This window comes from Sus scrofa, chromosome 8, assembly GCF_000003025.6.
Source record: "Sus scrofa isolate TJ Tabasco breed Duroc chromosome 8, Sscrofa11.1, whole genome shotgun sequence".
NCBI classification, from domain to species: Eukaryota; Metazoa; Chordata; class Mammalia; order Artiodactyla; family Suidae; genus Sus; species Sus scrofa.
This window is the reverse complement of record NC_010450.4, coordinates 38015791-38042557: the sequence shown is the minus strand read 5'-3', so window position 1 is coordinate 38042557 and position 26767 is coordinate 38015791. Positions and strand designations below refer to the sequence as shown.

The 26767-nt window shown below is 43.4% G+C and overlaps 1 protein-coding gene across 2 annotated transcripts in view; it reads left to right on the top strand.

The window, feature by feature from the left end:
- TXK (TXK tyrosine kinase) overlaps positions 1–26767 on the top strand; it is a 70655-nt gene that overhangs the window by 5319 nt on the left and 38569 nt on the right. The window contains exons 2-5 of one of the 2 annotated variants that reach the window (XM_013978653.2): positions 16165–16219; positions 17613–17715; positions 18773–18978; positions 23973–24038. In XM_013978653.2, the coding sequence (XP_013834107.1) occupies positions 16165–16219; positions 17613–17715; positions 18773–18978; positions 23973–24038 (430 nt within the window). Of the gene's footprint in view, positions 1–15577; positions 16220–17612; positions 17716–18772; positions 18979–23972; positions 24039–26767 lie in introns of those variants that run through there. The other variant, XM_003128959.6, reaches the window with a different exon arrangement.

Below are 26767 nucleotides of genomic sequence, written 5' to 3'. Positions count from 1 at the left end.
TGGGGCGGGGGAGCTCAGCACAGTGCTTGCTGGCTGCCAGTAGGTCTGGTGGCTGAGCACGCATGTCCCAAGCTGGCCTGAGGTCGTGGTGTGATGTCTTCGAGGTCCTCTTGAACTTGGAGCTCACACACCACCGTCTTCTATGAAACACCGCTCTGAGACCTGGGGGTGGCGGACTTGTGTGCACGATGCCTGCAACCCTAACCCTAACCCTAACCCCTCACACCAGCTCAGGACCAGGAGGAAATGCAATACTGTGAAGAGCCAGCAAGGGCTTCCATGCTGGGATGCTAGGGGCCCGGGGCTTCGGAAGGAAGCTGTAACAGAGCCATCAGGCTTTAGGGAGGTTCTGCCTTTCCCTTCAGCATCTTTGCTCCCGGGATGCTGTCTCCCCTGGTGCCTAGTGCCCCATGCAGCTCGCCGGGTTCCCAGGGTCTCCGTACCCTCTCCCCAACGGCACCCTGGAGGTCCAGTGAGGCCAGCACCGTTCTCCTCCACCCAGATTTACCAGTTACTGTCCCATAAGCTTGTGGCCGGTTTTCTGTTAGGAACCAGCAAATCTCCTAATGTCAGTGGCCAATGAATCCCCTAATGGACCTGTTCCCCTCACTTGAAGCTTTGCCAGACAGGATACTGTCAAAAACAAAACAAAACAAAACAAAAAAACACAGTGGGTTTGCGAACCTATTTTGTCATTATATTCAAAAACTCATCTCTTGTGGCTATCGTTTCTTAGAAGAACAGGCATTTTAATATCAAAAGGAAATAGTGTTCTTTCTGCAGTTTTGTTGAAAGGAGTGTCCTTTTAGTATTAGAGGAGGCACGTGTGCATGCGCGCACACACACACAACAAGGATAATTTAATGCTTCAAGTATATAAAGAGCACAAACTGAAAGTAAAGGATAACTCTAAATTGAATGTTTCTGTGAAAAACTATCCATCTTTCCTCCCTCTGTCCCTCCCCTATCATCCTCTCCCTCTCTCTTTTTCTTTTCTTTCTTTCCTTCAGTGGTATGGGTTCTCAGTCTGGCATAGATAGAGAAAGCCTTTTTTGGTGTCTGCTCAGAGGTAGAAATCCAGGCTAAAAAAGAAGCAAGCTATGTGTCACACCTTCCAGAAGACACGGGTTAAGTTCATTACAATGTCTGTCTTCGAAAATCCCTTAAGAAAGAGGTCTAGTGGAGTTCCCATCGTGGCACAATGGTTAACAAATCCAACTAGGAACCATGAGGTTGCGGGTTCAATCCCTGACCTTGCTTAGTGGATTAAGGATCCGGCGTCGCCATGAGCTGTGGTGTAGGTCACAGACTCGGCTTGGATCCTGGGTGGCTGTGGCTCTGGCGCAGGCCGGCAGCTACAGCTCCAATTAGACCCCTAGCCTCGGAACCTCCATATGCCGTGGGAGTGGCCCTAGAAAAGGCAAAAAGACAAAAAACAAAAGAAAGCGGTCTAGTGGTGGGGAATATATTAGTCATGAGAAGCTTTGGCCTTTCTGTAAATTTCTGGAAAGATGAGGTGCATCTTGCTGTGACCTTAGAGGATCAACTTTAATGGCCCAAAGGCATTTTTCTGAAGTCATGGGTTTTCCAGGCTTTTCCTCGAGCCCTTCAGCTGTGAGTGCAGCTGCACTAGAATTCCTCGTCCTAAAACCACAACCTGGGTGGTGTGGGTTGGCTGATTAGTCTGGTCTTTGGTTCAGGCAGCTCTTGTTCAAATAAAAATCACAGCCAATGGCCAGTTATTTTGACCAAACTCAGGAGTAATGAATTTCACTCGAGGTACTGATTCAAAATGAAACTTTGCCATCGGAAATGCCAGGGGATGTACTCAAGGTTACGCAGATATAAACCTGAAGACATTAGAAATGGATGAAAGGCCACCAGCTTTACTTCCTAGACGGCTGAGGCCCAACAGCTCTTCATCTGCGGTACACCTGTTGGGCTGAGAGCCGCCCTGGAACTGCTTTAAGTGGTACTTCTCCCATTGGCTCACTTCAGCGCCCCCTGGTGGAAACCACCTCCCAAGCCAAGCCCTGCAGCAGCTGCGCACACAAGCCAGGCCAGGAAAGGATGCTAATAGAAGCCTTGTGGGGGTGGGAGAAGGGGGAGCAGGCCTTCCCAGGAAAGATGTCGAATACCAAATAAAATGAGAGGTTTGACCACCTTACCCATGAGAGACATGTGGACTCTTAAAGGTCACAGAGATTAGGGCGGGATGCGATGCCCTTTTCCTGATTTGCTGGTGCAGGATATATAATTAAAGATATTTGCTGGGGAATAAGAAACAGACGAAAAGAACAGCGCAGATGTACACCTGTGGGAGGAAGCTCCAGCTCCCTCCTGCAATAATCCTCAACCCTGAATATAACCTTCCAGCAGGCAAATAGTCACTGTCGATCTCTCGGGCATTTTAGATTGTCTTTGCAAAGGCCAGCTATGCATGAGTTTCTGCTAAACTGGGAATTTTTCCAGTGGTGCAAAAGAGCTTTCTCTCTGCAGATTAATGAGCAAAAGAATTCAAAGAATGGCTTCTGTAATCATAGTAGGCCTTTCTCCCTGACTCTCCATGTACCCACTCACCTGGAAAATCTTTGATGCTGTTGACAGAAAATGACTGTCAAGCTATTCATCATTGTTGTCTGCTTTGGACCAAATCAATACTTCGGTCTGTAAATAAAGATGCCTAGTGTCTTGCAGAGTCATGCCAAGCAGAGAACACCAGGAAGCTGCTTGGCTGTCACAACTTGTTTTTCACTCACTCCACAATTATTTCTTGGGCAGCAACTAGTTGTTAAGAATGGTGCTGTACAACAGGAATCATAAGCAAGGCAGAGAATGGACCTCTTGCTAACAGTTGTTCTTGGTCTTCGGGGGAGATAGAACAAAATACTTATCATAATGCATGGCAGATGAGGCTATACCTTTATTGGAAGGCAGTTGTTTTCACTATTGAATCAGGACACGTAAGTTTGTTGTTGTTGTTTGTTTGTTTGTTGGCTTTTTGTCTTTTTAGGGCCACACCTGTGGCATATGGAGGTTCCCAGGCTAGGGGTCAAATCGGAGCTGCAGCTGCCAGCCTACACCACAGCTCACAGCAACGCTGGATCCTTACCCCACTGAGCGAGGCCAGGGATCGAACCTACATTCTCCTGGATGCTAGTTGGATTTGTTAACTGCTGAGCCAGGATGGGAACTCTGAATCAGGACAAGTAAGTATTTTTGAGAAAAACTTTCTCCTAAATTCCAGGCTGCAGAACAGAGTAGAGATAACAAGACCTTATTGTTGGGTTCATAATCCACTCGGCTAGTTTGTAGTCATGCATTGTGGGTTCAGTGAGCAGAGGGAGGCCTTTTTCTAGTCCCCAGATATCATTCCTGCTCATGCATACTTTCTCTTTGAAAGTTCTATGTATTTAAATTTAAGTTCTAATAATGGTTAATTTTATGGGTCAAATGGCTGGGCCACAGTGCCCAGGTATTTGGTTAAACATTATTCTAGGTGTTTCAGTAAAGGTATTTTTTGGGTGAGATTAACATTTACGTCAATGGATTCTGAGGAAAGCAGATAACCCTACACAATATGGGTGGGCCTCATCTAATCAGTTGAAGGCCTTCTTAGACCAAAGACTGACCTCCAGTAAGCAAGAAAAAATTTGGCCAGCCGATTGCCTTTGGACTCAGACCTCAGCTCTTCCCTGAGTCCAGCCTGCCAGCCCTCACAATTGTGTGAACCATTTCCTTCAATCAATTTCTCTCTCTCTGATCACCCTCATATGTACAGGTGTCATAGCTACAAACGAGAATGCCTTTAAAAGATGCACTGCAGTAAGCGCTTACTGTTGTATCAGGTTACTCTCATACCAAGTAGCAGAGATGTTCTAGGCATTTCATCTCTTATCAAGAACAAGCTTCTGAGCTCTCGACACAGAGAGCTGAGCGGATAGCAGGGAGAGAGGCCATTAGATTAGAGACCTGGGAGTTCCTGTCGTGGCTCAGGGGTTAACAAATCCGACTAGGAACCATGAGGTTGCGGGTTCGATCCCTGGCCTTGCTCAGTGGGTTAAGGATCCGGTGTTGCCTTGAGCTGTGGTGTAGGTTGCAGACGCGGCTCGGATCTGGCGTTGCTGTGGCTCTGGTGTAGGCCAGCGGCTACAGCTCTGATTAGACCCCTAGCCTGGGAACCTCCATGTGCCATGGGAGTGGCCCTAGAAAAGGCAAAAAGAAAAAAAAAAAAAAGGATCAGGGACCTGAATGAAGTGAACGGGGGTAAAGAATGAGCTCAGAACGGAGGAGTTGGGGGCTGAAGCTCAACTTTGGTTTACTTCTTCCTGTTTTGTCTTCAGAGGGAAAACCACATCTGCTTCTGTTTTTACCTTAAATCTGTCCTGTGAATACACAGTATGTACTTGCTGAATGAGTTCTAGGGAACTGAGTGAGGGAAACAATTGGAGGTAAAATGCGTGACTGCTATGTTCTAGGCATTTCATCACTGCTCTTTTTTTTTTTTTTTTTTTTTTTTCCTGTCTTAGCATACAGAGTTCCTGGGCCAGGGATCAGATCTGAGCTACAGTCGTGCCGCAGCAATGCTAGATCCTTTAACCCCCACGGTGCTGGGCCAGGGATCAAACCTGCATCCTGACGCTTCAGAGATGCTACTGATCCCATTGTGCTACAGCGGGAACTCCATTTCTGCTATGTCATCTTCTCATCCACAAAGATAGTCTCGTTACTATGTTCATGGACTCAGCCAAGCTCTCTGAGATGAGAGAGAGAGAGAGAATTCTGGCCCAGCTCTTTTTAGGTATGTGACTTTGAATAAACAACTGCACATCTCTGCTACTCAGTTTCTTTGTCTGTAAAATGGGGGATAATAACAACCCTTGTTTCCGTGCGATGGCAGTGAGTTGGTATAGCATAGTAAGCTCTTACTGTCGTGCCCGCATAGGGTAAATGCTTTGTCGATAGGAGTGGGGAACTGGCCTCTCCTAGAAGGCAGGTTTTATTGCCAACATTTTCCAGATGAGGCTCCTCAAATCTTATTGTTGCTACAACAAAGTGGAGCCATGATTTGACTTCAGGTTACTCTGTCCCCTGACTCCTCAACCCCACATGCTGTGCTAATGCAGAAAAAAAAAAAAAATTGAACATCGGATTGTAATCATTTCATTTAGCATCTCATGGATTGATGCTTGATTTGGGAGAAGTTGCCACTGCTTTTTCTTCTTCTCTTCCCTGCTCTCCTCCTGCTGCTCCTTCTTCTCCTCTTTAATTTATTTTTTTTTTCATATATATATATATCTGGAACAAAAGGTTAGACTTATGACCTACTAAGAAGCTCCGGAAGCTGTGTTCTTCAACTTTGCTGTTCCACTTAGTTGAAAGGTCGTGGTCAACCTCGCTTTCTCTGCGGCCAGCATCGAGCTATGAGATACCATGTGGCAGAACCGAGGGGTTACGGCATAGAGCCTCGTCGTAAGTGCGATGGTATAGATATCGGGGAGGTGTTAATTTAACAGCCATCTATTGGGTTTTTGTTATGTACCAGGATCTGGTGGTGGATGCTACTTACGAGACAAAAGTAATATAAGACTTGGACCCTGAAAGTGAAAAGCTTAAAACCCAGCACAGTGGTTTTTAACACTGGGTGATTTTTGCCCACAGGGGACATCTGACAATGCCTGGAAACATTTTGGTTTTCATGCCTGGGAAGGGGACAGGGGAAGAGAGGGTGACAGGGCTGTGGCTGCTGGCACCTAATGCACAGAGGCCGGGGATGCTGCGAAACATCCTAAGACACATGGGTTAGCTAGCTCCCCGCAACAAAGACCCACAAAATCAGTCTAAGCTGTCAATAGTGGCGCGATTCAGAAGCTCTGTGAGAGATGAAGGCTATGCAAAGAAATGTAAATGACCATCAAAGAAGGTGCCCAATTAAGAGACACAGGGCCAGACAGATCCCAGTGCTTTGGGAGCGTGGAGGAACATTAGATGCAAATGGATCGCCATGGAAGCCTTTTTCAGGCTGGAGACAGAAATATGCCAGGTGTCTCTGAGACTAGAGACTAGAGGAAAAGAAGAAGCTGGAGTAATAGGAATTGGTGAACACTACTCGTCGGAGGGGCACTAGCTAGGTCCTGGAAGGCCTCAGAAATAAGCAAAGATAGCATCTTGATGCCATATGTGAGAGTCTATTTAATTTAATTTTTAGTGAGGTATAATTGACATAACATTAGAATCGTATCAGCTGTGCAACATAGCGATTCAGTGAGTCATTGCAAAGCGAGCCTAGTTAAATCAGACATCACACACAGTTATAAGTAACTATGTGTGCAATAGGGCATTTTAACATCTACTCTCTCTGCAAGTTTCAAATATGCAATACAGGGTTATTAACTCTGCTCACCAGGGAGTCTTTTTTAGGCCCTGAAGATGGAGATCAGTTGGCTGAGATAGCCTTTTTTTTTTGACTTTTTGACTTTTTGCCTTTTTCTTGGGCCGCTCCCACGGCCTATGGAGGTTCCCAGGCTAGGGGTCGAATCGGAGCTGCAGGCACTAGCCTACACCAGAGCCACAGCAACGCAGGAACTGAGCCGTGTCTGCAAGCTACACTGCAGCTCACAGCAACACCGGATCCTTAACCCACTGTGCAAGGCCAGGGATCGAACCCGCAACCTCATGGTTCCTAGTCAGATTTGTCAATCACTGTGCCACGATGGGAACTCCTGAGATAGCCTTTAAGAAAAGGAGTATATAGAACAGATTGAGGGGGAGAGGGCTCAGAGGCAGGGCTCAGAGGTGAGGAATTTGGCCAGTTCATTCAGTCACTCAACCAGCACTTGGTGCCCAGAGTTAAGGGCAGAGACTCTGGAGTCAGCCAGCCTGGGGTTCCTATCCTGACTCTCCCTTTGTAAGTCCTTGAGGTCACAGCAAAAGATCCTCTTTATGGCTTAGGTTCCTTTTCTATAAAGTGGCCTCTCCTTCCTGGGGTCATTGTGAAGATTAAATAAACTAAAGGAGAAATACAGGGGTGGGCTGATGCCAGCTTGGACTGGGTTGGTGGAAGAGGAGACAGGAAGAAAAAGCCAAACAATTGAACACATTGAATATAAAGGACAGGGCTCAGGAAGAATCCAAGATTTCTATGATGGACTTATAGACCGACAGAGGAAAATTAGGAAGGAGAACCGATAGAATAGTTTTCTAATTAGGGCTACTGCAAAGGAAGATGATGATTCTGATTGGGTAAAAGGTGAGACAATTGGCTGAATTAAAGAAATAAAAAGTCTTTTACATTTATCACTAAAACTCATGTACATATAAATAGTGTGCAATCCTAGACTAGGCACCTGTCTAGTCACAGACCTACCTGATCTTCTGGATTTTTCTTTTTTGTTTAATGTATACATTTTAGCTTTGAAGCATTTTGATCATATAGAAGAATCTAGACAATAATATAACATGCCAGTGGTTCTTCAAGGAGTAAAGTGACCATTATAGGTACTTAGCTTTGATGATATGAAACGTTTTTAGTTGATACTAAAGCCTGTGGCCACAGGAGTTCCCGTCGTGGCGCAGTGGTTAACGAATCCGACTAGGGACCATGAGGTTGCGGGTTTGGTCCCTGCTCTTGCTCAGTGGGTTAACGATCTGGCGTTGCCATGAGCTGCGGTGTAGGTCACAGATGAGGCTCGGATCCCGCGTTGCTGTGGCTCTGGCGTAGGCTGGCGGCTACAGCTCTGATTCGACCCCCAGCCTGGGAACCTCCATATGCCGTGGGAGCGGCCCAAGAAATAGCAAAACAAACAAACAAACAAACAAACAAAACCTGTGGCCATAGATGGTCATAGCTCACTTTGCTGGCCCATCTTACAAAGGCTGAGCACAGGGGTTACTCTGCTGTAGCCTGTGGCCAAGTTGTTCTCACCTTTGGTGTTTAATAAGACTCCCTTCTACCTACACAGTCGAGATCCTATCTTCCCTTATTTCAAAGACTTTCATAATCTAATCCTACATCCTCACTCTTACTGTTATACTACTTATTCTCTGGCTTATTCTGTTCTGTCTGTTTATTCTGTCCCCAGATTCAGTTTTCATTTTCCTATTAGGACCGAATTAAGACAGGTGGGTGCTCTGAAAAGGTGATAATTTGATGCTCCATCAAACCAATTCATTCCTATATTCTTATTCGCTCAACACATGCTTGTTGAGAACATATTAGATATCAGAAACTATTCTAATCTCTTGGGATAAAACTACGAAAAAAATAGGCAAAGATACCTGTTTATATTGTAGTAGGAGAGGCAGCAGAAAAAAAAAAAAGTAATAATAGATTGCATAGTGTGTCAGAAGGTAAGAAATGCTATTGGGAGTTCCCATCGTGGCGCAGCAGAAATGAATCCGACTAGGAACCATGAGATTGTGGGTTCAATCCCTGGCCTTGCTCAGCTGGTTAAGGATCCGGCATTGCCGTGAGCTGTGGTGTGGGTTGCAGACACGGCTCGGATCCCGTGTTGCTGTGGCTCTGGCGTAGGCTGGCAGCCACAGCTCCGATTGGACGCCTAGCCTGGGAACCTCCATATGCAGTGGGTGTGGCCCTAAAAAGACAAAAGATGAAAGAAAAAAAAAAAGAAATGCTATTAAAAAAAGAAAATTTTCCTAGTGGCTCAGTGGGTTAAGGATCCAGCATTGTCATGGCTGTGCCTCAGGTCACTGCTGTGGCATGTGTTCACTCTTTGGCCCTGAATTTCTGCATGCCATGGATGTAGCCCCCCACCCAAAAAAAAAAGAAAAAAAAAAAGGAAGAATACAGCAAAGTCAGGAGTCCTAAAGTTAGGGAGTGGAGAGCAGGAAGTGATGGTAAGAGGGTCAGGTGCTCCTCAATCTGAGCAGACCTGAAGGAGTGGAGCGAGGGAAGAAGGCTGCTGCCTGGGAAAGCATGATCCCAGCAGAACAAGCTTTGGTGCGAGCAGACCTGACCCAGAAACAGGGCAGGGGCAGCGTGGCTGGGGTGAAGGGAGCACGTGCTCATTGGAGAAAAGATGAGGGGCACGGGGAGGCCAGATCGTGGAGAGTTTTATAGACTATTATGAAAAAATTGGCTGTCACGCCCAGTGACCTGGAGAGCCATTGTGGGTTTTTGAGAAAGGAACACATGATCTGACCTAAGTCTTAAGTGAATTATTCTGGCCACTGCAAATAAACCAGAGGGGGAGTTAAGGGTCGAAGCAGGAAATTAGAAGGCTGTAATAATCCAGATGAGATGTCGGTATAATCAGTATAATCCAGACAAGATGATGGAGACAGACCTTGGGAGTAACAGAAGGATGGGGAAGGGCAGTGAGATTCTGTGTGTGCACACACGTGCTGGTGTTTTTAATTGTGAAATATAACTAATATAAAGTTTACTTTATTATTATTATTATTATTATTTTTTTGGCCATGCCTACAGAAGTTGCTGGGCCAGGGATTGAACCTGTGCTATAGCAGTGACTCGAGCCAAAGCAGTGACAACCGCTGGATCCCTAACCTGCTGAGCCACCAGGGAACTCCAAAATTTAGCATTTTAACCATTTACAAGTGTACAGTCTAGTGGCACCAAGTTCATGCACATTATCATACCATCATCACCACCATCCACCTCCCAAAATTTTTGTCATCTCAATCTGAAACTCTTGGATATATCTTTAAGGAAGAGTCAGCATGATTTCCTGATGGGTTAGACTGCAGTGAGAGAGCGAGACAGAGGAGTCAAGATGACTCCAAGATTATTGGCCTGAGCCACTGGACAAATGGAGTTACTTTTGACAAGATAGAGAAGAATGGGTAGAGCAGCTTTGCAGAGGAAGAAAGAAAGGCATTCAGATTTCTTCATGTTAATTTGAAGTGTCCAGGAGACACCCAAGTGGAGGATTTGAGAATGCATTTGGATACGCGAGTCTGAAATTCATTGGAACTGGGCTAGAGGTGTCCCTCCGGGTGTCATCAGCAGATAGATTTTTTTTTTTTTGTCTTTTGTCTTTTTAGGGCCACACCCGAGGCATATGGAGGTTCCCAGGCTAGGGGTCGAATCAGAGCTATATCTACTGACCTACACCACAGCCACAGCAATGCCAGATCCGAGCTGCATCTGTGACCTACACCACAGCTCATGGCAACGCTGGATCCTTAACCCACTGACTGAAGCCAGGGATCGAACTCGTGTCCTCATGGATGCTAGTTGGGTTCATTAACCATTGAGCCACGATGGGAACTCCAGCAGATAGACAGTTTTTAAGACACAAGAAGGAATGAGATAATCAAGGGAATGAATGAGAGAAAAGAAGAGAAGAAATCAGAAGCTCTGGGTCAGCCAAGAGGTTAAGGAGTAAGACAAGCAAGCAGCCAAGGAGGAGTTCCCATCGTGGCTCAGTGGTTAATGAACCCGACTAATAACCATGAGGTTGTGGGTTTGATCCCTGGCCTCACTCAGGGTTGCCGTGAACTGTAGTGTAGGTCACAGAAGCAGCTCGGATCCTGCATTGCTGTGGCCATGGCGTAGGCCAGCAGCAACAGCTCCGATTAAACCCTTAGCCTGGGAACCTCCATATGCTGCGGGTGAAGCTCTAAAAAGACAAGACAAAATATATATATATATATATATATGACTAGCATCCATGAGGATGCATGTTTGATCCTTGGCCTTGCTCAGTGGGTTAAGGATCCGGTGTTTCTGTGAGCTGTGGTGTAGGTTACAGATGCAGCTTGGACCCGAGTTGCTGTGGCTGTGGTGTAGGCCAGCAGCTGCAGCTCAGATTCAACCCCTAGCCTGGGAACCTCCATATGCCGTGGGTCTGGCCCTAAAAAAAAAAAAAAAAAAAAAAAAAAAAAAAAAAAAAAAAGCAGCCAAGGAGACTGAGAAGAAGGAAAACCAGGAGGACATAAATGTCAAATGCTTCTGAAAGGTCAGGTAAGATGAAGCCTTAGAAGGGACCATCGTTTTTAGAAATGCATGGGACATTGGTGACAGTAAAAAGGGCAGTTTGGGGAAGTAATAGGGACAAAAGCTTGACTGGAATGGGTTAGAGAAAGTGGGAGGGAAGAATGGGAGACAGCAAATAAAGATGACTCATTTCTAGATTTTACTGTAAATGGGGTGCAAAGCGGATGGAAGAAATAAGATCAAGAATAGTTTTGTCTTTGTTTTATTTTGAATGGGTGTAGCAGTACATGTCTGTGCTCCTGGGAATGATCCAGTAGAGAGGGGGAAATGGTGATTTGGAGAGGGAAGGAGCATTTTAAACATTTGAGTTCGAGTACCTCTCCACGGGGCATAGGCACAGCATTTGGCCACAATTGACACCATCCGCCGGCCTGCTTCACCCCACTGTGTAACCTACATTTGACTTTGCATCTTGGTCTGCATAGAGGTATGTCTATGTGGGGCTCTGAAACAATGCTGGAGTAGGCTGGTAAGAGGGTAAATTAGACACACTCCTAACAAGGTAGAAAGAGCCCCAGGTACCGACATACCTCTTTCTGGGAAGCGTTTTCGGCATCTTGCTCATGCAGAGGCCAACAGATGAAAAGTGACAGTCAGAAGCCATGAGATCCAAACACCTAATAATACACAACATAGTGAAGATTTGGGGGACTCTATCTTCACCTGCAGAAATCAACTTTAGGATGGAAAATGGTGTTTTCTTGGTTCAGGCTAAGGCAAAAAGTTATGCAACCACGCGTGAGGGATGCAACATGGGAGCAAAGAAGAATCCTTGCCTGGGCTTGGACTAGAATTTCTTTGGCTTTTTTTTTTTTTTTTTTTTTTTTTTTTTTTTTTGTCTTTTCTAGGGCCACACCTGTGGCATATGGAGGTTCCCAGGCTAGGGGTCTACTCGGAGCTGTAGTTGCTGGCCTATGGCCTAGGCCAGAGCCATAGCAACTCGGGATCTGAGCTGCATCTGTGACCTACAACACAGCTCACAGCAACGCCGGATCCTTAACCCACTGAGCAAGGTCAGGGATCGAACCTGCAGCCTCACGGTTCCTAGTTGGATTCGTTAACCACTGAGCTATGACGGGAACTCCCATGGGCTAGAATTTCATCTCCAGGGTAGAAATGAGATATTTACCAATGGATCGCCAATGTGTCTGTGTTCCAAAGATTGAGTGATGGCCGTGTCTAAATCAGAGGAAGGCAAGTAACTGATGCCTGAATCTAGGGTTTGAAGGTGAGAGGAAAAGGAACCCATGTATGTTGATTATGGTGCTGGATACCTTTATTCTTATCCACCCTACTCTGCCCTGGAAGGATGACCTGTAGGGATTAAAGTGGAAGCCAGCCTCCGTGGCGGCTCTTGGTGTCCATTCTTCTCCACCTTGCCTTCTAGCCAGGAAAAGTCATCTGTAGGCCTTGGTTCAATATGCTTCCAAGCCCTGTGGCTTCTGGTTGCGTCACACCCATGGGAAGCCCTGGGAGGAAGTTGTGGTGAGGTTGCCTTGAGCTGACTGTGTCCCTCGACAGCAGATCATTGCTTTATAAAGTGGCCTCTGCTCTCCTTAACTCTCTCTCACTTTCCTGGGCCTTGGGACCTGGGGATGCTGACAGTTCCACTGATGGACCCAGGTTCCAGCACATTCTTTATAATCCCCTTACCCCTTTCTACACGTTTGTAATTAGTCCCTTGTATGTAAACTCTTATAAAATTTTTCCAATTTAAGTGCGTCGTGTTTCATATTAGAACTCTGACAGGTTCAGTAATTGGTATCGGAAGTGGCTCCAGGGGGAGTTCCCGTTGCCGCTCAGCGGTAATGAACCCGACACGTATCTATGAGGATGCATCCCTGGCCCTGCTCAGTGGGTTAAGGATCTGGCATTGCCATGAGCTGTGGTGTAGGGCGCAGACGCAGCTCAGATCCTGCATTGCTGTGGCTGTGGTGTAGCCCAGCAGCTACAGCTCTGATTAGACCCCTAGCCTGGGAACCTCCATATGCCTCAGGTGCAGCCCTAAAAAAAAAAAAAAAAAAAAAAAAAAGTGACTCTAGAAAACAGAATCAATGTTGGATCTGGGATTTATTCGGTCGTATATTTAGAGGTCCAGGGTTAGCTCTGTTGCTGGGAGTAATGATCAATTACTCAAATTATCATGGGTGATTTTCTGGAAGGAAGAGCAAAATGTTGGCTCTATGAAGCTTCTGAAGAGTCCCAATATGAGAATCACAGCACAAACCCCCAGGAATGTGGCATAATGACTTGACCCTGTGCTGATAACTACCTTTTTATTTGAAAAGTATTTCCTTCTACTGGTAAAGACTGAAGGCTGAACCGTGGACCATGAAATATCTATGCAGTCCAAACTGCCTGTCACGAGCTGAGTGTTATCTGATTCACTGAACCAAAACAATTTGGCATGCGTAGAAGTAATCCATCATAATGTATGGTATATATAAAAGGGGGCTCCAATAGATCCAGAAGGCTCAAGAAAATTTCTTGAGCAGGTGACATAGTCCGACAGTTCCTGTTCTTTCTGTTTCTCTTTCAACTCACACCAGAGACCTCAAGAGGAATTTCCCAGCAGGCCTGATTCCTGAGCCTACATGAACAGGAAATAAATAGCCATCGTGCTACAGCCCTGTTCAGAGGCAGCCTGAAAAATAGTGTTGAAATAAAATCTCCCCTGAACCTCAAGAAGTACATCAGTTTGTTCTCTTCATTAGGGAAAGTTAGTGTGGGCATTGATCGACGTTGACTCATAGCCAATGGCAAAAGAAAAAATTGGCCTGCTAGCCAGGAACCTGGAAAGAATAAGATCGGGAGATTGGGGGAATGATCTCGGGGAGAGGAATGTGGTGGAAACTCTTGGAATTGGGACAGAATGAGAAGATGTCAGCAAAGGGCTATAAGATGACCCATCTGCTTAGTTTCATTGGTGGTGGCTCAGTGGTTCTCTGAACATTCTAACCATGTCGTATTCAGGAGCAGCTGGCTTAATAGGACAGGGGAATGGCCTGCTAAAGGCTTAAGTCCTGTGACATCTCAGAGACAGCATCTTGCCAAGTTGGGTTGGTGTTCTAGAGGATACAATAAATGTCTTAAGCCAGCAGCAGATAGGGTGTTTCCCTAACCCTAACCCTAACCCTAACCCTAACCCTAACCCAGGATGCATGAGTCTGGGACATAAGGAGTAGAGATGGGAGGGGCCCCTCTCACCATCTTTTAACCCACTGGAATGTTGTTTTTCTCTTTCCCTGTGACTTTGGTTGGTGAGTTTGGAGATTCCAGTGCTCAAGAGAAGAGTCCTTTCCTCTGTGAGTTTGGGAAGTTGAGACAGCCCTTTAACCATTTTGAGATCCCTTGCATCAGTGACTTGATAGGCACAGGAAGGGTCTCCATGTAGCTGGGATGAGTATCCTGATACCAGGAAGGAACTGGGCTCATTCTTCACCATGAGGACAAAGAGGACTTTGAAAGTCAGGGGATCCACTGGCTTCATTTCTTCATATTCATACTAGTCCTAATCAGCAGAAAATTGTAACAACTCCATTAAGACAAGACTAACTAAGAACCCAGATCCCACAGGAATGAACATTTGGTTGGTTCCGTCAGATGCAGCACCTCCTTCAGCCAAAGAGTTGGCAGAGGCAAGGGGCAAAGAGGAATAGATGGTGACAAAGGGCATTTTTGACCAATGTAGGACTCAGGACAGCCATAGAGGTGGGAATTGAGCAGCTCTGTTCTCAGTTACCCTTCTCCTCCTTTCCTTCTCTACCTTACTTAAGAATCCTGGAGTTCCCCTTGTGGCTCAGCGGGTTAAGAACCCAACATAGTATCCATGAGGATGTGGGTTTTATCCTTGGCCTCGCTCAGTGGATTAAGGATCCTGTGTTGCTGCAGCCTTGGCATAGGTTGCAACTGCAGCTTTGATCTGATCCCTGGCCTAGGAACTCCATAAGCCATGGGGCAGCCCCCCAAAAAACAAGGCAAATGATCTAACCTTCCCCCCCTCCCCCAAGCAAGCAAAGTCTTTATTCCAGGAAAGCAAACAGCTCCCAGGACAGCTGGGAGGGGGAAGACGAGACCCCGCTCTCTGTTGTCCTATAGGGGTTTTTACCCTTAAAAATGGGGGTGGTTACCAACATGGGGTCCAGAAGGCTGTGGTTTTCTCCCATTGGCCTTGCTCAGTTACCTATATCAGTCCTTGTCCAATAGGAGTCTTAGGGGTGGAAATGTCCTGTGAGTCTCATGGCTTCTTTGCCCTTCTCTTCCCATAGATTGGGTCACAGGGGGTTAGAGATTATTGTCCATCTGGGCATAGGTACCCTCCCTACAGTAAACAAGGCCTGTGGGCAAATGATCTAACTGAAAGACTAATTTTGACAATAAAAGTGTAAGCATGACCCAAAGTTACTAGCCAGGTAATACTTTCTTTAAATACCTTATGTTTGGACCTAATCCATAGAAAATTTGAGAGTCAAAAAAGTTTTAATGCATAAAATATTAAAATGAAATAAATATTAAAGCATAATATAATACATTATATAAGATATAAATATATTACACATTTTAATATATTTATATTATTTTATGTACATATAAATTATATATTAAAATATGTATAGTTTTTGGAGCTGAGAAATGTATATGGCAGGGCCATGCAAGGAGACGTGTGGTTCATGCTTCCCCAAACCCTGAGCTCCCCAAATGATTTTTGTAAAGCATTTTTTAAAATAATTCAATGAATTTTATTATACTTATAATCAAATATTTTTGAAGAAATATGATGGATCTAACCCAAAAGCCCTGCTAACCGATTCCTAGGAGAACCCTCTTTTTGGAATCATATTCTTTTGCACATTGATTTGCTGATATTCGCTCTGATCAACATGGCATAGACAATAATGGTCATTTATCATTTACAGAGTGAGGAAATGCTTGAAACCAGACCTGGGGACAAGAGCCTGAGAAGGGAAACCACAGTGGCCAGGGTGCCAGTGACTTGTTTTTGTGTTACTGACAATTTATCCTCTTCTACTAGTGAACAAGGGCAGGTCAAGGCTTTGCCTGTGCTTCGTAACCCTTTCTATCACCCCTGCCCTCGGATTTCCTGCTTTGGAATAGCATCTCCAGCCTCATCTCTCCAAGAGCATGGATTAAGGCTTTCTAACAGTTGAGAATGATCTGCTTTTCAGATAACACCATCCAGTCGATTTTCTGCTGCTGCTGCTGCTGTTCCGTTCAGAAGCGGTAAGTCTTCTTCCGAGGGCAATTTCTTAGAAATGCCTTTACTCAGTGTCTTGTCTGTTGAGTCTCCACATCTTTGTATCTGTTGTTTTCTCCACTTGGGAAACCCTTCTCCCAGTCTCTCCCTGTTGAATGCCCATTCGTAGAAAGCCAGTTATAGGTCCAACATCAGGTCGGTGATTCTTCTTTGATCCTGTTGAGTTTAATTGCTCCTTCCATTGTGTTCCCAGAGCAGGCAGCGTGGTTCTCTATTTAATGTTGATTTCATATATGCTGTTTATATGTCTGTGTTTCACGCTGTAATTTTTACCCCTTGAGGGCAAGAATTCTGTGTTATTTATTTGAGTATCTCTCCCGTACTACCCGTGTGGATTACACTTTGGTGCTCAGCAAATGCTGTGTGAGGCTAAAATCCAAGGCACCATGACCATGGTAACAGCCAGCCCTGGATGGGACTGTCCTATATGTCAGATTGGGATAAGAAGCTTGTGGGTTTTTTTTTTATTATTATTATTGCAATTAACTCTCAAAACCACCTTTTTTCTTTTCTTTTCTTTTTAAACAATACTCATTATACAGATGAGGAAATTGAGGCTTAGAGAGGTTACATCACTTACCCAAGGGCACCTTATGAAGTGGTAGATCTTAGGATTCAAACTCCTATCCAGGTACTAACTAGGCCTGACCCTGCTTAGCTTCCAAGATCAGGCAAGATTGGGCGCATTCAGGGTGGTACAGCCGGAGACGGGTTCTTAATCACATACCATGTATACTTACAACAACAGCTGCCATCGAATGAGGTGATGCATGTAAAACGATAAACATTGTGCCCGACAAACAGAGTAAGGTCATCATGATTATGATTATAATTGTATGCTCCTAACATGCTCCAGACTCTATACTGGGCATGTGACATGTTTCATTTCGTTTTGTTTTTAATTTTATTTTGACATACTTTTTTTTTTTTTTTGTCTTTTGTCTTTTTAGGGCCGCACCTTCAGCATATGGAGGTTCCCAGGCTAGGGGTCAATTCGGACCTACATCACAGCTCATGGCAACACAGGATCCTTAACCCACTGAGTGAGGCCAGGGATCGAATCCGCAACCTCATGGTTCCTAGTAGGATTCATTTCCCCTGCACCACATGGGAACTCCAGTTTTAAAAAAAATTTTATTTGATTAACAACTCTATGTGCTCTTAGCATCTCCAGTTCCCAGATAAGAAAAATGAAGTTCTGAGAGGCAGTACCTTGTCTGAGGAATTGGAGTTGAGACCTCTTTTGGATAAAAAAGCAGTAGAAAGGAGCAATTTCTATGAGGTTATGATAATCTAAGGGATTGATAGATAACTTGAGTACAAATAATCATTTGTAACATGATTATTTTTCAATGTCAGACAAGTACGGACACAAATAAGCCTAAGCAGTGATGAAGAACTTTCAGAAAAATACACGCAGCGTCGCAGACCGTGGTTCAGTGAACTGCCAATTAAGAAGCATGTGAGTATCATTTTGATGGGAAAAGGGGTAGAAGAAGGTGGCACTCTTAGGGTCTGTGCTTCACGGGGTGCTGTTTGCTGCCATGCACAGAGCCTAGTATCATGTTTGGCACATAATAAGTTCTCTATAAACATTTAGCGAATCAATGTCCTAGAGGAAAGTGAAAGAAAAAAAAAAAAGACCAATTAAAATAGCCACTCTGCCATATTTTGGCAGAACTTGAAATTGGGAAGAAATGTATTCTGGCTATTGTCCTAATTTTCAGTTCAGCATTGGAGAAGCAGTTTTCTTCGGAAGTGTGATAAACCCAAACACAGGCTTATAGCACATGAAAGGAGGAAGCTGTTTTTCTTTTTCCGAGAGAGAAAAATTTTTCAAGTGAAACTATTAAAAAGTAAAATTTTCAGAATTGTGACATGAAAAAATTCAGGGCACTACTGGCAAGAGAATTTGTGATCCTGAGAATTTATAAAATGATAGTGTGTTGCTGAATCTGAATGTTTTACGGTGAGTCATTTCCTAAGTTTATCCCACCCTGGCTTCTGCTTTGGTGCAGGTGGCTCAAGGTGAGGCAGGCAGCAGGCAAATATGCTCTATCGCCTACACTTTCATTTTTTAGAGGGTTGTTATTGTTGTTGTTTGCTTTTTAGGGCTGCATCCATGGCAAATGGAAGTTCTCAGGCTAGGGGTTGAATCAGAGCTGTGTCTGTGACCTACACCACAGCTCACGGCAATGCCGGATCCTAAACCCACTGAGCGAGGCCAGGGACTGAACCCACAACCTCATGGATCCTAGTCAGGTTCATTACTGCTGAGTCACGACGGGACCTCCCCTATACTTTCTTTTTTATTTTTATTTTTTTTCTTTTTGGCTGCACCTGTGGCTAATGGATACCCCCAGGGACAGGGATTGAACTTGTGCCACAGCAGCAACCCCGGCTTCTGCAGTAGCAACACCAGACCCTCAACCCTCTGTGCCACAAGGGAACTCCTCTACACATTTTTAGTCCAGATTACTAAGACAATAGTACAACCACTCACTCCTTAGTTTTTACAGTCCAACAGGGGCCGTGTGCAACCATCAAAACGCAAGCCGCTGCCTCCCCTTCCACCCTCTGAGTTTGTGGAAGAGAAGATCAAAGTCAAGGCATTATATGATTTCCTGCCCCGAGAGCCCTATGACTTAGCATTGAAGAGAGCTGAAGAGTACCTGATATTGGAGAAGTATAATCCTCATTGGTGGAAGGCAAGAGACCGCTTAGGGTAAGACTGATGGCTTGATCTTTACCAAGTCTCTCCTCTTTTAATCTCTAAAGACTTCTGAAGCATAGACTCTGTTTAGTGGCTCATTTTCTCCAAGTTTATAACTTCCTAGTAAATGAAATGGAACTGCTCCCCACACCTCCCCATCTGTATGAGAACACTGCAGCCCATGGTTTCAGGTAGACTCTCAGAACTAGATACACATGGCTTTATATCCCCATGCTGCTGCATACTGTTGTGTGTCCTTGGGCAAGTCGCTAACCCTCTCTGAGCTCCCTCCCTTCCTCTTTCTTTCTTTCCTTTCTTTCTTTCTTTCTTTCTTTCTTTCTTTTTTCTTCCTTCCTTCCTTCCTTATTTCTCTCTTTCTTTTTCTTTCTTTCTTTCTTTCTTTCTTTCTTTCTTTCTTTCTTTCTTTTCTTTCTCTCTTTCATTTCCCACTCTCCCTCTCTTCCTCTTTCTCTCCTACCTTCTTCTTTCCTCTGTCTCGTTCTTTCTAAACTCAAGTAAAATTGACATATAACATTGCATTAGTTTCAAGTGTATAACAATGAATCAATACTTATAAAGAGTGAAATAATCACAAGTCTAGTTAATATGTGTCCTCATATATAGGTACAAATTTTTTCTTCTCATGGTGAGAACTTTTAAGATTTACTCTCAGCAACTTTCAAACATGTAATACGGTACTGCTGAACTCTAGTCACCATGCTGTAGATTATGGCAAGACATTTATTTTGTAACTGGAAGTTCATACCTTTTAATCTAGTTCGTCCATTTCACCCCCATCCCCTGCCTCTGGCAACCACCAATCTGTTCTTTCTATCCATGAGCTTTTTTTTTTTTTTTTTTTTTTTTGTCTTTTTTGTCTTTTGTTGTTGTTGTTGTTGTTGCTATTTCTTGGGCCGCTCCCACGGCACATGGAGGTTCCCAGGCTAGGGGTCGAATTGGAGCTGTAGCCACCAGCCTATACCAGAGCCACAGCAAGGCGGGATCCGAGCCGCGTCTGCAACCTACACTACAGCTCACGGCAACGCCGGATCGTTAACCCACTGAGCAAGGGCAGGGACCAAACCCGCAACCTCATGGTTCCTAGTCGGATTCGTTAACCACTGCGCCACGACAGGAACTCCCAAGCTTTTTTTTTTTTTAAACTGCAATTTTTCTTTTCTTTTCTTTTTTTTTTTATTTAAGATTTTACATATAAATGAGACCACGTGGGATTTGTCTTTCTCTGTCTGACTTATGTCATTTAGCATAATGCCCTCAAGGTCCCTCTATGTTTTCACAGTGACAAGATTTCATTCTTTTTATGGCTGAAATATATTCCAATGTAGAGATACATACCACATTTTCTTTATCTACTCATCTATCAGTGGACACAGGTTATTACCATATCTTGGTTATTATAAATAATGCTTCAATGAACATGGAGATGCATGTATCTTTTTGAGTTTGTGTTTTCATATTCATCAGATAAATACCCAGAAGTGGAATTGCTGGATCATTTGGTAGTTCTATTTTTTTTTTTTATTTGTCTTTTATCCTTTTTAGGGCTGCACCAGAGTCACATGGAGGTTCCCAGGCTGGGGGTCCAATCGGAACTGTAGCTGCTGGCCTGTACCATAGCCACAGCAATGCAAAATCTGAGCTGCGTCTGCGACCTACGCCACAGCCACAGCAACGCCAGATCCAAGCCGAATCTGTGACCTACACCACAGTTCCCGGCAATGCCAGATCCTTAACCCACCAAGTGAGGCCGGGGATTGAACCACAACTTCATGGTTCCTAGCTGGATTCGTTTCCACTGTCCCGTGATGGGAACTCCTGGGAGTTCTATTTTTAAAGAGTTTTTGTTTATCTGTAAAATGGAAATAATTCCTACCATACAGATTCTTATTCTGATTTATGCTTTCTTCAGGAATTTGATTTTTTTTCCTGTTAAGCTCTAAGATTGAAACAGAACTGTATCTTGTATCTTACTCATTTCCATATTTCTACAATGACTAGTTTTGGAAGCAAATGTTACAACAGTTGCTGAATTAAACTGGGAAGAAAAAAAGACTCTGGAATGGGATACAAAGAGACTTGATCTTGTCAGTTGCAATTGATCATTAATACCAGACTGGAGTCCTGGGTAAAGAAGAATTCTGAGGAATATCTGTGCTTTCTTGGGAGAAAGATCTGGTATTGGTTTCTGATCCCTGGCAATATTTGGAGATTCTAAATATCTAAGCATGAGAAGTACATACATAGCTCTTTCCTTCTCTTTTCCTGATAATTTAGCATTTCACCAGTTTTTGGTTGAGATGCAGCATGTGGAGACTGGTAAGAAAAGAGGTGTCAGTAGGTTCAGGACTGTGTAAGTAGCTACTCCTGCAGGTGGCCTATTGCCATGACTCAGGTTTAAGGAAAATACAATTTTTAACTTCAAAGTTCATAAATGAAAATAGCCTTTTATAATATTCAAACATGATAAGTCATATCAAAATTTTGCTTTGCCACATCTCCAAACCCAGATTTTATTTTATTTTTGGTTAATTTGTACTGTTCATTGCTAATATAAATATAGGCTTGCAAATTTTTTGATCTAAAAAATACAGTTTAGGAGTTTCTGTTGTGGCTCCGTGGAAACAAATCTGACTAGTATCCACGAGGATACAGGTTTGATCTCTGGCCTTGCTCAGTGCGTTAAGGATCCAGTGTTGCCGAGAGCTATGGCGTAGGTCGCAGGTGCAATTTGGATCCTGTGTTGCTGTGGCTGTGGTGTAGCCCGGCAGCTGCAGCTCTGATTCGACTTCTAGCCTGAAAACTTCCATATGCCACAGGTTTGGCCCTAAAAAGCAAAAAATAAATAAATAAATATAAAAATACATTTTATGTCACAATCCAACAGACACACACACACATATAAAATGTATACCTATATGTAAGTGAAACAAAGGTTTAACCAATAAAGTCTATCCTGAGTCAAAGCCAGTCTTTTTTTCTCAAAAGGGAGCACCATTACTCATTTAGTGAGTACCCCTCCAAATAATTTTTTTTTTTTTTGGTCTTTTTGCCTTTTCTAGGGCTGCTTCCACAGCATATGGAGATTCCCAGGCTAGGGGTCGAGTTGGAGCTGTAGCTTCTAGCCTACACCAGAACCACAGCAACGCAGGATCCGAGCCATGTCTGCAAGCTACACCACAGCTCACGGTAATGCCAGATCCCTAACCCACTGAGCAAGGCCAGGGATCGAACCTGCAACCTCATCATTCCTAGTCGGATTTGTTAACCACTGCGCCACAACAGGAACTCCTCCAAATAAATTTCAATGCACTTTCATGCACATACTGATATACCTGGTATTCTCTGAAGATTTAATTTACATAAATCTTACCATACTTTATGCACTGCTCCGCCGCTTGCTTATATTCCTCAGTAACATATCTTGAAGATCTCTTCATAATTTCAAATTTCAGATTTCATTGGTGAAGGTATAGGAGAAGAGATACCCCTCCCCTGCCAATGAGTATGTAAATTGGTATATTTCCCTTCAATAGCGATTTGCTGTATCTCTTGAAGGATACATATATTCAGCGACCCAGAAATTTTCCTGCTTAGTATCTATCTTAGAAATACTCTTACTTGTATTTTGTATATAGGTATACACTTACATATAGGTGTACATATTATATACATGTGTGTTTGTTGTATTGTGATATAAAATGTATTTTTTATATATATTCATTTATTTTTTGCTTTTGGGGGCTGCCCCTGCGGGATATGGAAGGCATGTTTAAGTACGTACAGCATTGCTGTAATAGGGATGTGGCTAAACTAGAATATATATTCCATGGAATACTCTGTAGCAATTAAAAAGAATTAAGTCAGGCGTTCCCTCCGTGGTTCAGCGGTAATGAACCCAACTAGTGTCCATAAAGATGTGGGTTTGATCCCTGGCCTCGCTCAGTGGGTTAAGGATCCAGCGTTGTTGTGAGCTGTGGTATAGGTTGCAGACACAGCTCGGATCCCACATTGCTGTGGCTGTGGTATAGGCTGGCAGCTGCAGCTCCAGTTCTGGGAACTTCTGTATGTCACAGGTATGGCCCTAAAAGCAAAATAAATAATACAATTTTTTTTTAAAAAAAGAATTAAGGAGTTCCCATCGTGGCGCAGTGGTTAACGAATCCGACTAGGAACCATGAGGTTGCGGGTTCGGTCCCTGCTCTTGCTCAGTGGGTTAAGGATCTGGTGTTGCCATGAGCTGTGGTGTAGGTTGCAGACGCGGCTGAGATCCAGCGTTGCTGTGGCTCTGGCATAGGCCAGTGGCTGCAGCTCCAATTCAACCCCTAGCCTGGATATGGAATCTCCATATGCCGGGGGAGTGGCCCAAGAAATAGCAAAATAAATAAATAAATAAATAAATAAAAAGAATTAAGTCAGTATCTTTGTAATTGTGTGTTTTCAATCTAGTCACTATGATGTCCCAGGGATCATGTTAACTGCCCCCTTTACTCTTTGCAAAGATTTTCATGTCAATAAATATCTTAGAGTTCCCTAGTGGCCTAGTGGTTAGGGAACCGGAGTTGACACTGCTGTGGCTTGGATTCCTGCTATGCTGTGAGTGCAGTCTCTGGCCCAGGAACGTCTACATTCTGTGGACATGGCCAAAAATATTAAATTATATTAGTAAGACAGAAACAATATTTATCATGCAGGGATTTTCATTGAATGTTGAAATAAAAAAACCCTTTTTTCTTCTTTCAACCTTTTTTTTGGCTATGCCCAAGTCACACAGAAGTTCCTTCCCAGGGCAGGGATAGTACCTGAGCCACAGCAGTGACAATGCCAGATCCTTAACCACTAGGCCACCAGGGCGCTCCCTCAACAATTTAAATAGCCAAATGAATTTGATTTTCCTCTACATCCTTGAGGTTTTTGAAAGGGTTGTTTCCACAAGAATTTCACAAATCTGCCAAGCATTTTGACTTTTGCTTTGTCTTTTGTTTTAGGAATGAAGGCTTAATTCCAAGCAACTATGTGACTGAAAACAAACCAACCAATTTAGAAATATATGAGTAAGTGTTCTCTGAAATAGGTTCAATTGTAATCTGTAAAATCAGGTATGTTTGGGCAGCTTATAAGTATAGATATTGTTTTGGTCTGTAAAAGGAAAATAAAGTAACACATTTTGCAGCTTTAGCTTAAGAAATCTTTGATCCTTATAATGGTTGCTTCAGAAACTTCTTTTTCTTAAAATTATTTTTGTTTTGTTTTGTATGGCCACTTTAAAAAATTCTTAAAAGTGACAGCATGAAACCAAACACTCATCTCGTACTGGTTTTACTTCATGTTCCAAATGGAAAGTTATTATTTTTAAAATGACAATTGTTCTATGAGTAGTAAATTGGACTTACTAGATAGACACAATACTATATTTTGACTTTTTTTTTTTTTTTTTTGGTCTTTTGTCCTTTTTCTAGGGCCGCACCCACGGCATATGGAGTTTCCCAGGCTAGGGGTCCAATTGGAGCTGTAGCCTCCGGCCTACACTACAGCCACAGCAACTCGGGATCTGAGCTGCATCTGCAACCTACACCAGAGGTCATGGCAACGCCGGATCCTTAACCCACTGAGCAAGGCCAGGGTTGGAACCTGCAACCTCATAATTCCTAGTCAGATTCGTTAACCACTGAGCCATGATAGGAATGCCAATAAATTTTTTTTAAAAGAAAATAAAAATCAACTGCAAGGTTGCCCCAAAAAAAAAGAAAAAAAAATGAAGTCACTTACTAAGAGAAGCAGCTTTACTTTCTTATATAGAATAGGGCTTCTAGGTCTAAAACTCAAGACCACAATTCTGTGACTTATTGATCAGAAATCCAAGACTGGAACATGGGATTCGAGGCTTACATATTATATAAGATAATTGTACTTAACCATGGTTGGACATACTGGATTTTTCTCTTTTTTGTTTTTCTTTTTTTTTTTTTTTTTGTCTTTTCAGGGCTGCACCCACAGCACAGGGAAGTTCCCAGGCTAGGGGTCTAATTGGAGCTGTCGCAACAACAGCAATGAGGGATCTGATCTGTGTTGTGACCTATACCATAGCTCACTGCAACACTGGATCCTTAGCACATTGAGTAGCAAGATCATGGATTGAACCCGTGTCCTCTTGGACTAGTGGAGTTCACTACCACTGAGCCATAATGGGAACTCCCTCATACTTGAATTTTTTTTTTTAATATGTTAGTAAAAGTCCTACCCCAATCCTGCGTTACATCATTCTGTATCAGTTTTATTATCAGTGTTGTTTCTGTAAAGAGTCACAGTCTTAACCTGTTTGAAAAAACAAAACAAAAAGGTTTTCTAACTTTTACTATCTGATTCAAACAGATGAAATTCTGAAATATCATGTCTCAACCTCCTCTAAGTTGCTTTCATCCTATCTTTTCCTGCCTTAGATATATTACTGTAATGCAGATGGAATTCTGCATTATTTTAAAGGATCTTACGCATCACGAACTTCCAACTGGGTCTTTTGATACCACTTTGAAGTCATTCTAAGTATGATTTCCACATGGATGGATTTTTTAACTTCCATTTAAACAGAAGTAATATATTTACTTATTTATTACTATGATAATTAAGTACAAAGCAACAAAATGAATACCACCATGAGAGCAGGTGAAAAACTTACTTAGAAAAAAACTCAATTTAGGTTAACTTTCCCCTCGTTCAGGATCATTTTGCAGTCTTGGCTTTTCATAGCTTCAGTGTATTTCTGTGAATCATAATCATTCTCCTTTTAGCACCCGGATTTCACCATTTAGCCAGTGTGTGTGGCTAAATGATGGGGGGGGGTATTTTGACTGGTTCCCTGTAACTCTGCCTGCCTCATTTATTTTGAAAGAATTTCTTCTTTCTATAACAAGAGGTCTCAGACTCATCTTGAAATCCCTTCCCGCAATATGAATATTCATTAAGAAGTACCGAGTGACAGTCACAGTTTAATATCCTAGTTACTCTTGTTCCCACCAGTGATCCATAGTTACATTACTCTGTCTTGAATCCACTGTCATCATCCCCTATCCTCTGTGGTTCATCTCTTTAAAAGCCCACCTTCAATTTGAAGGCGTTAGTCTTTTTCAAACCTGGCCATTTTAATTCAATGGCTGCTTTCGACTGAGGATGGTTAGGGGAAGTCCACATGATAAGACAGCTTCCGTCCTCAAAGTCAAGTATGAGTTTCATTTAGCCACCATCTGGCCCACCCACTTGACTCAATGCATGGTGAAATTTGCACCCTTCCTTCTGGCTGTCCACAAAAATAGTATTTCTGGTAATATTAGGTTAACTCCTTTTTAAAATCTTGTTTTGAAATGAAAGCATTTCCATTTTTCTTTCTTTCTCCTTTGTTCTTCTGTTTCCACTCCCTTTCCCATACCTTTGCTTACCGATTAGGTATTCTACCAAACCATATGTTTAAATTGCAGTGTTATTTAATTATGATTCCTGTGTGGAGCTATGGTTTTTTTTTTCCTTTTCTTTTTTGAATGGCTGCACCATGGCATATGGAAATTCCTGGGCCAGGGATGGAATTCAAGCTGAAGCTGTGGCCTAAGTCACAGCTGCAGCAATGCTGGATCCTTTAACCCACCATGCAGGGCTGGGAATCAAACCTGTGCCTCTGCAGGGACCCAAGCTGCTGCAGTTGGATTCTTAACCTACTGCACCACAGCAGGAACTCTAGAGTTTGGGTATGTTAAAGTCATTGAATGTTCTGTTTCCTGCAGCGGTAACAGCA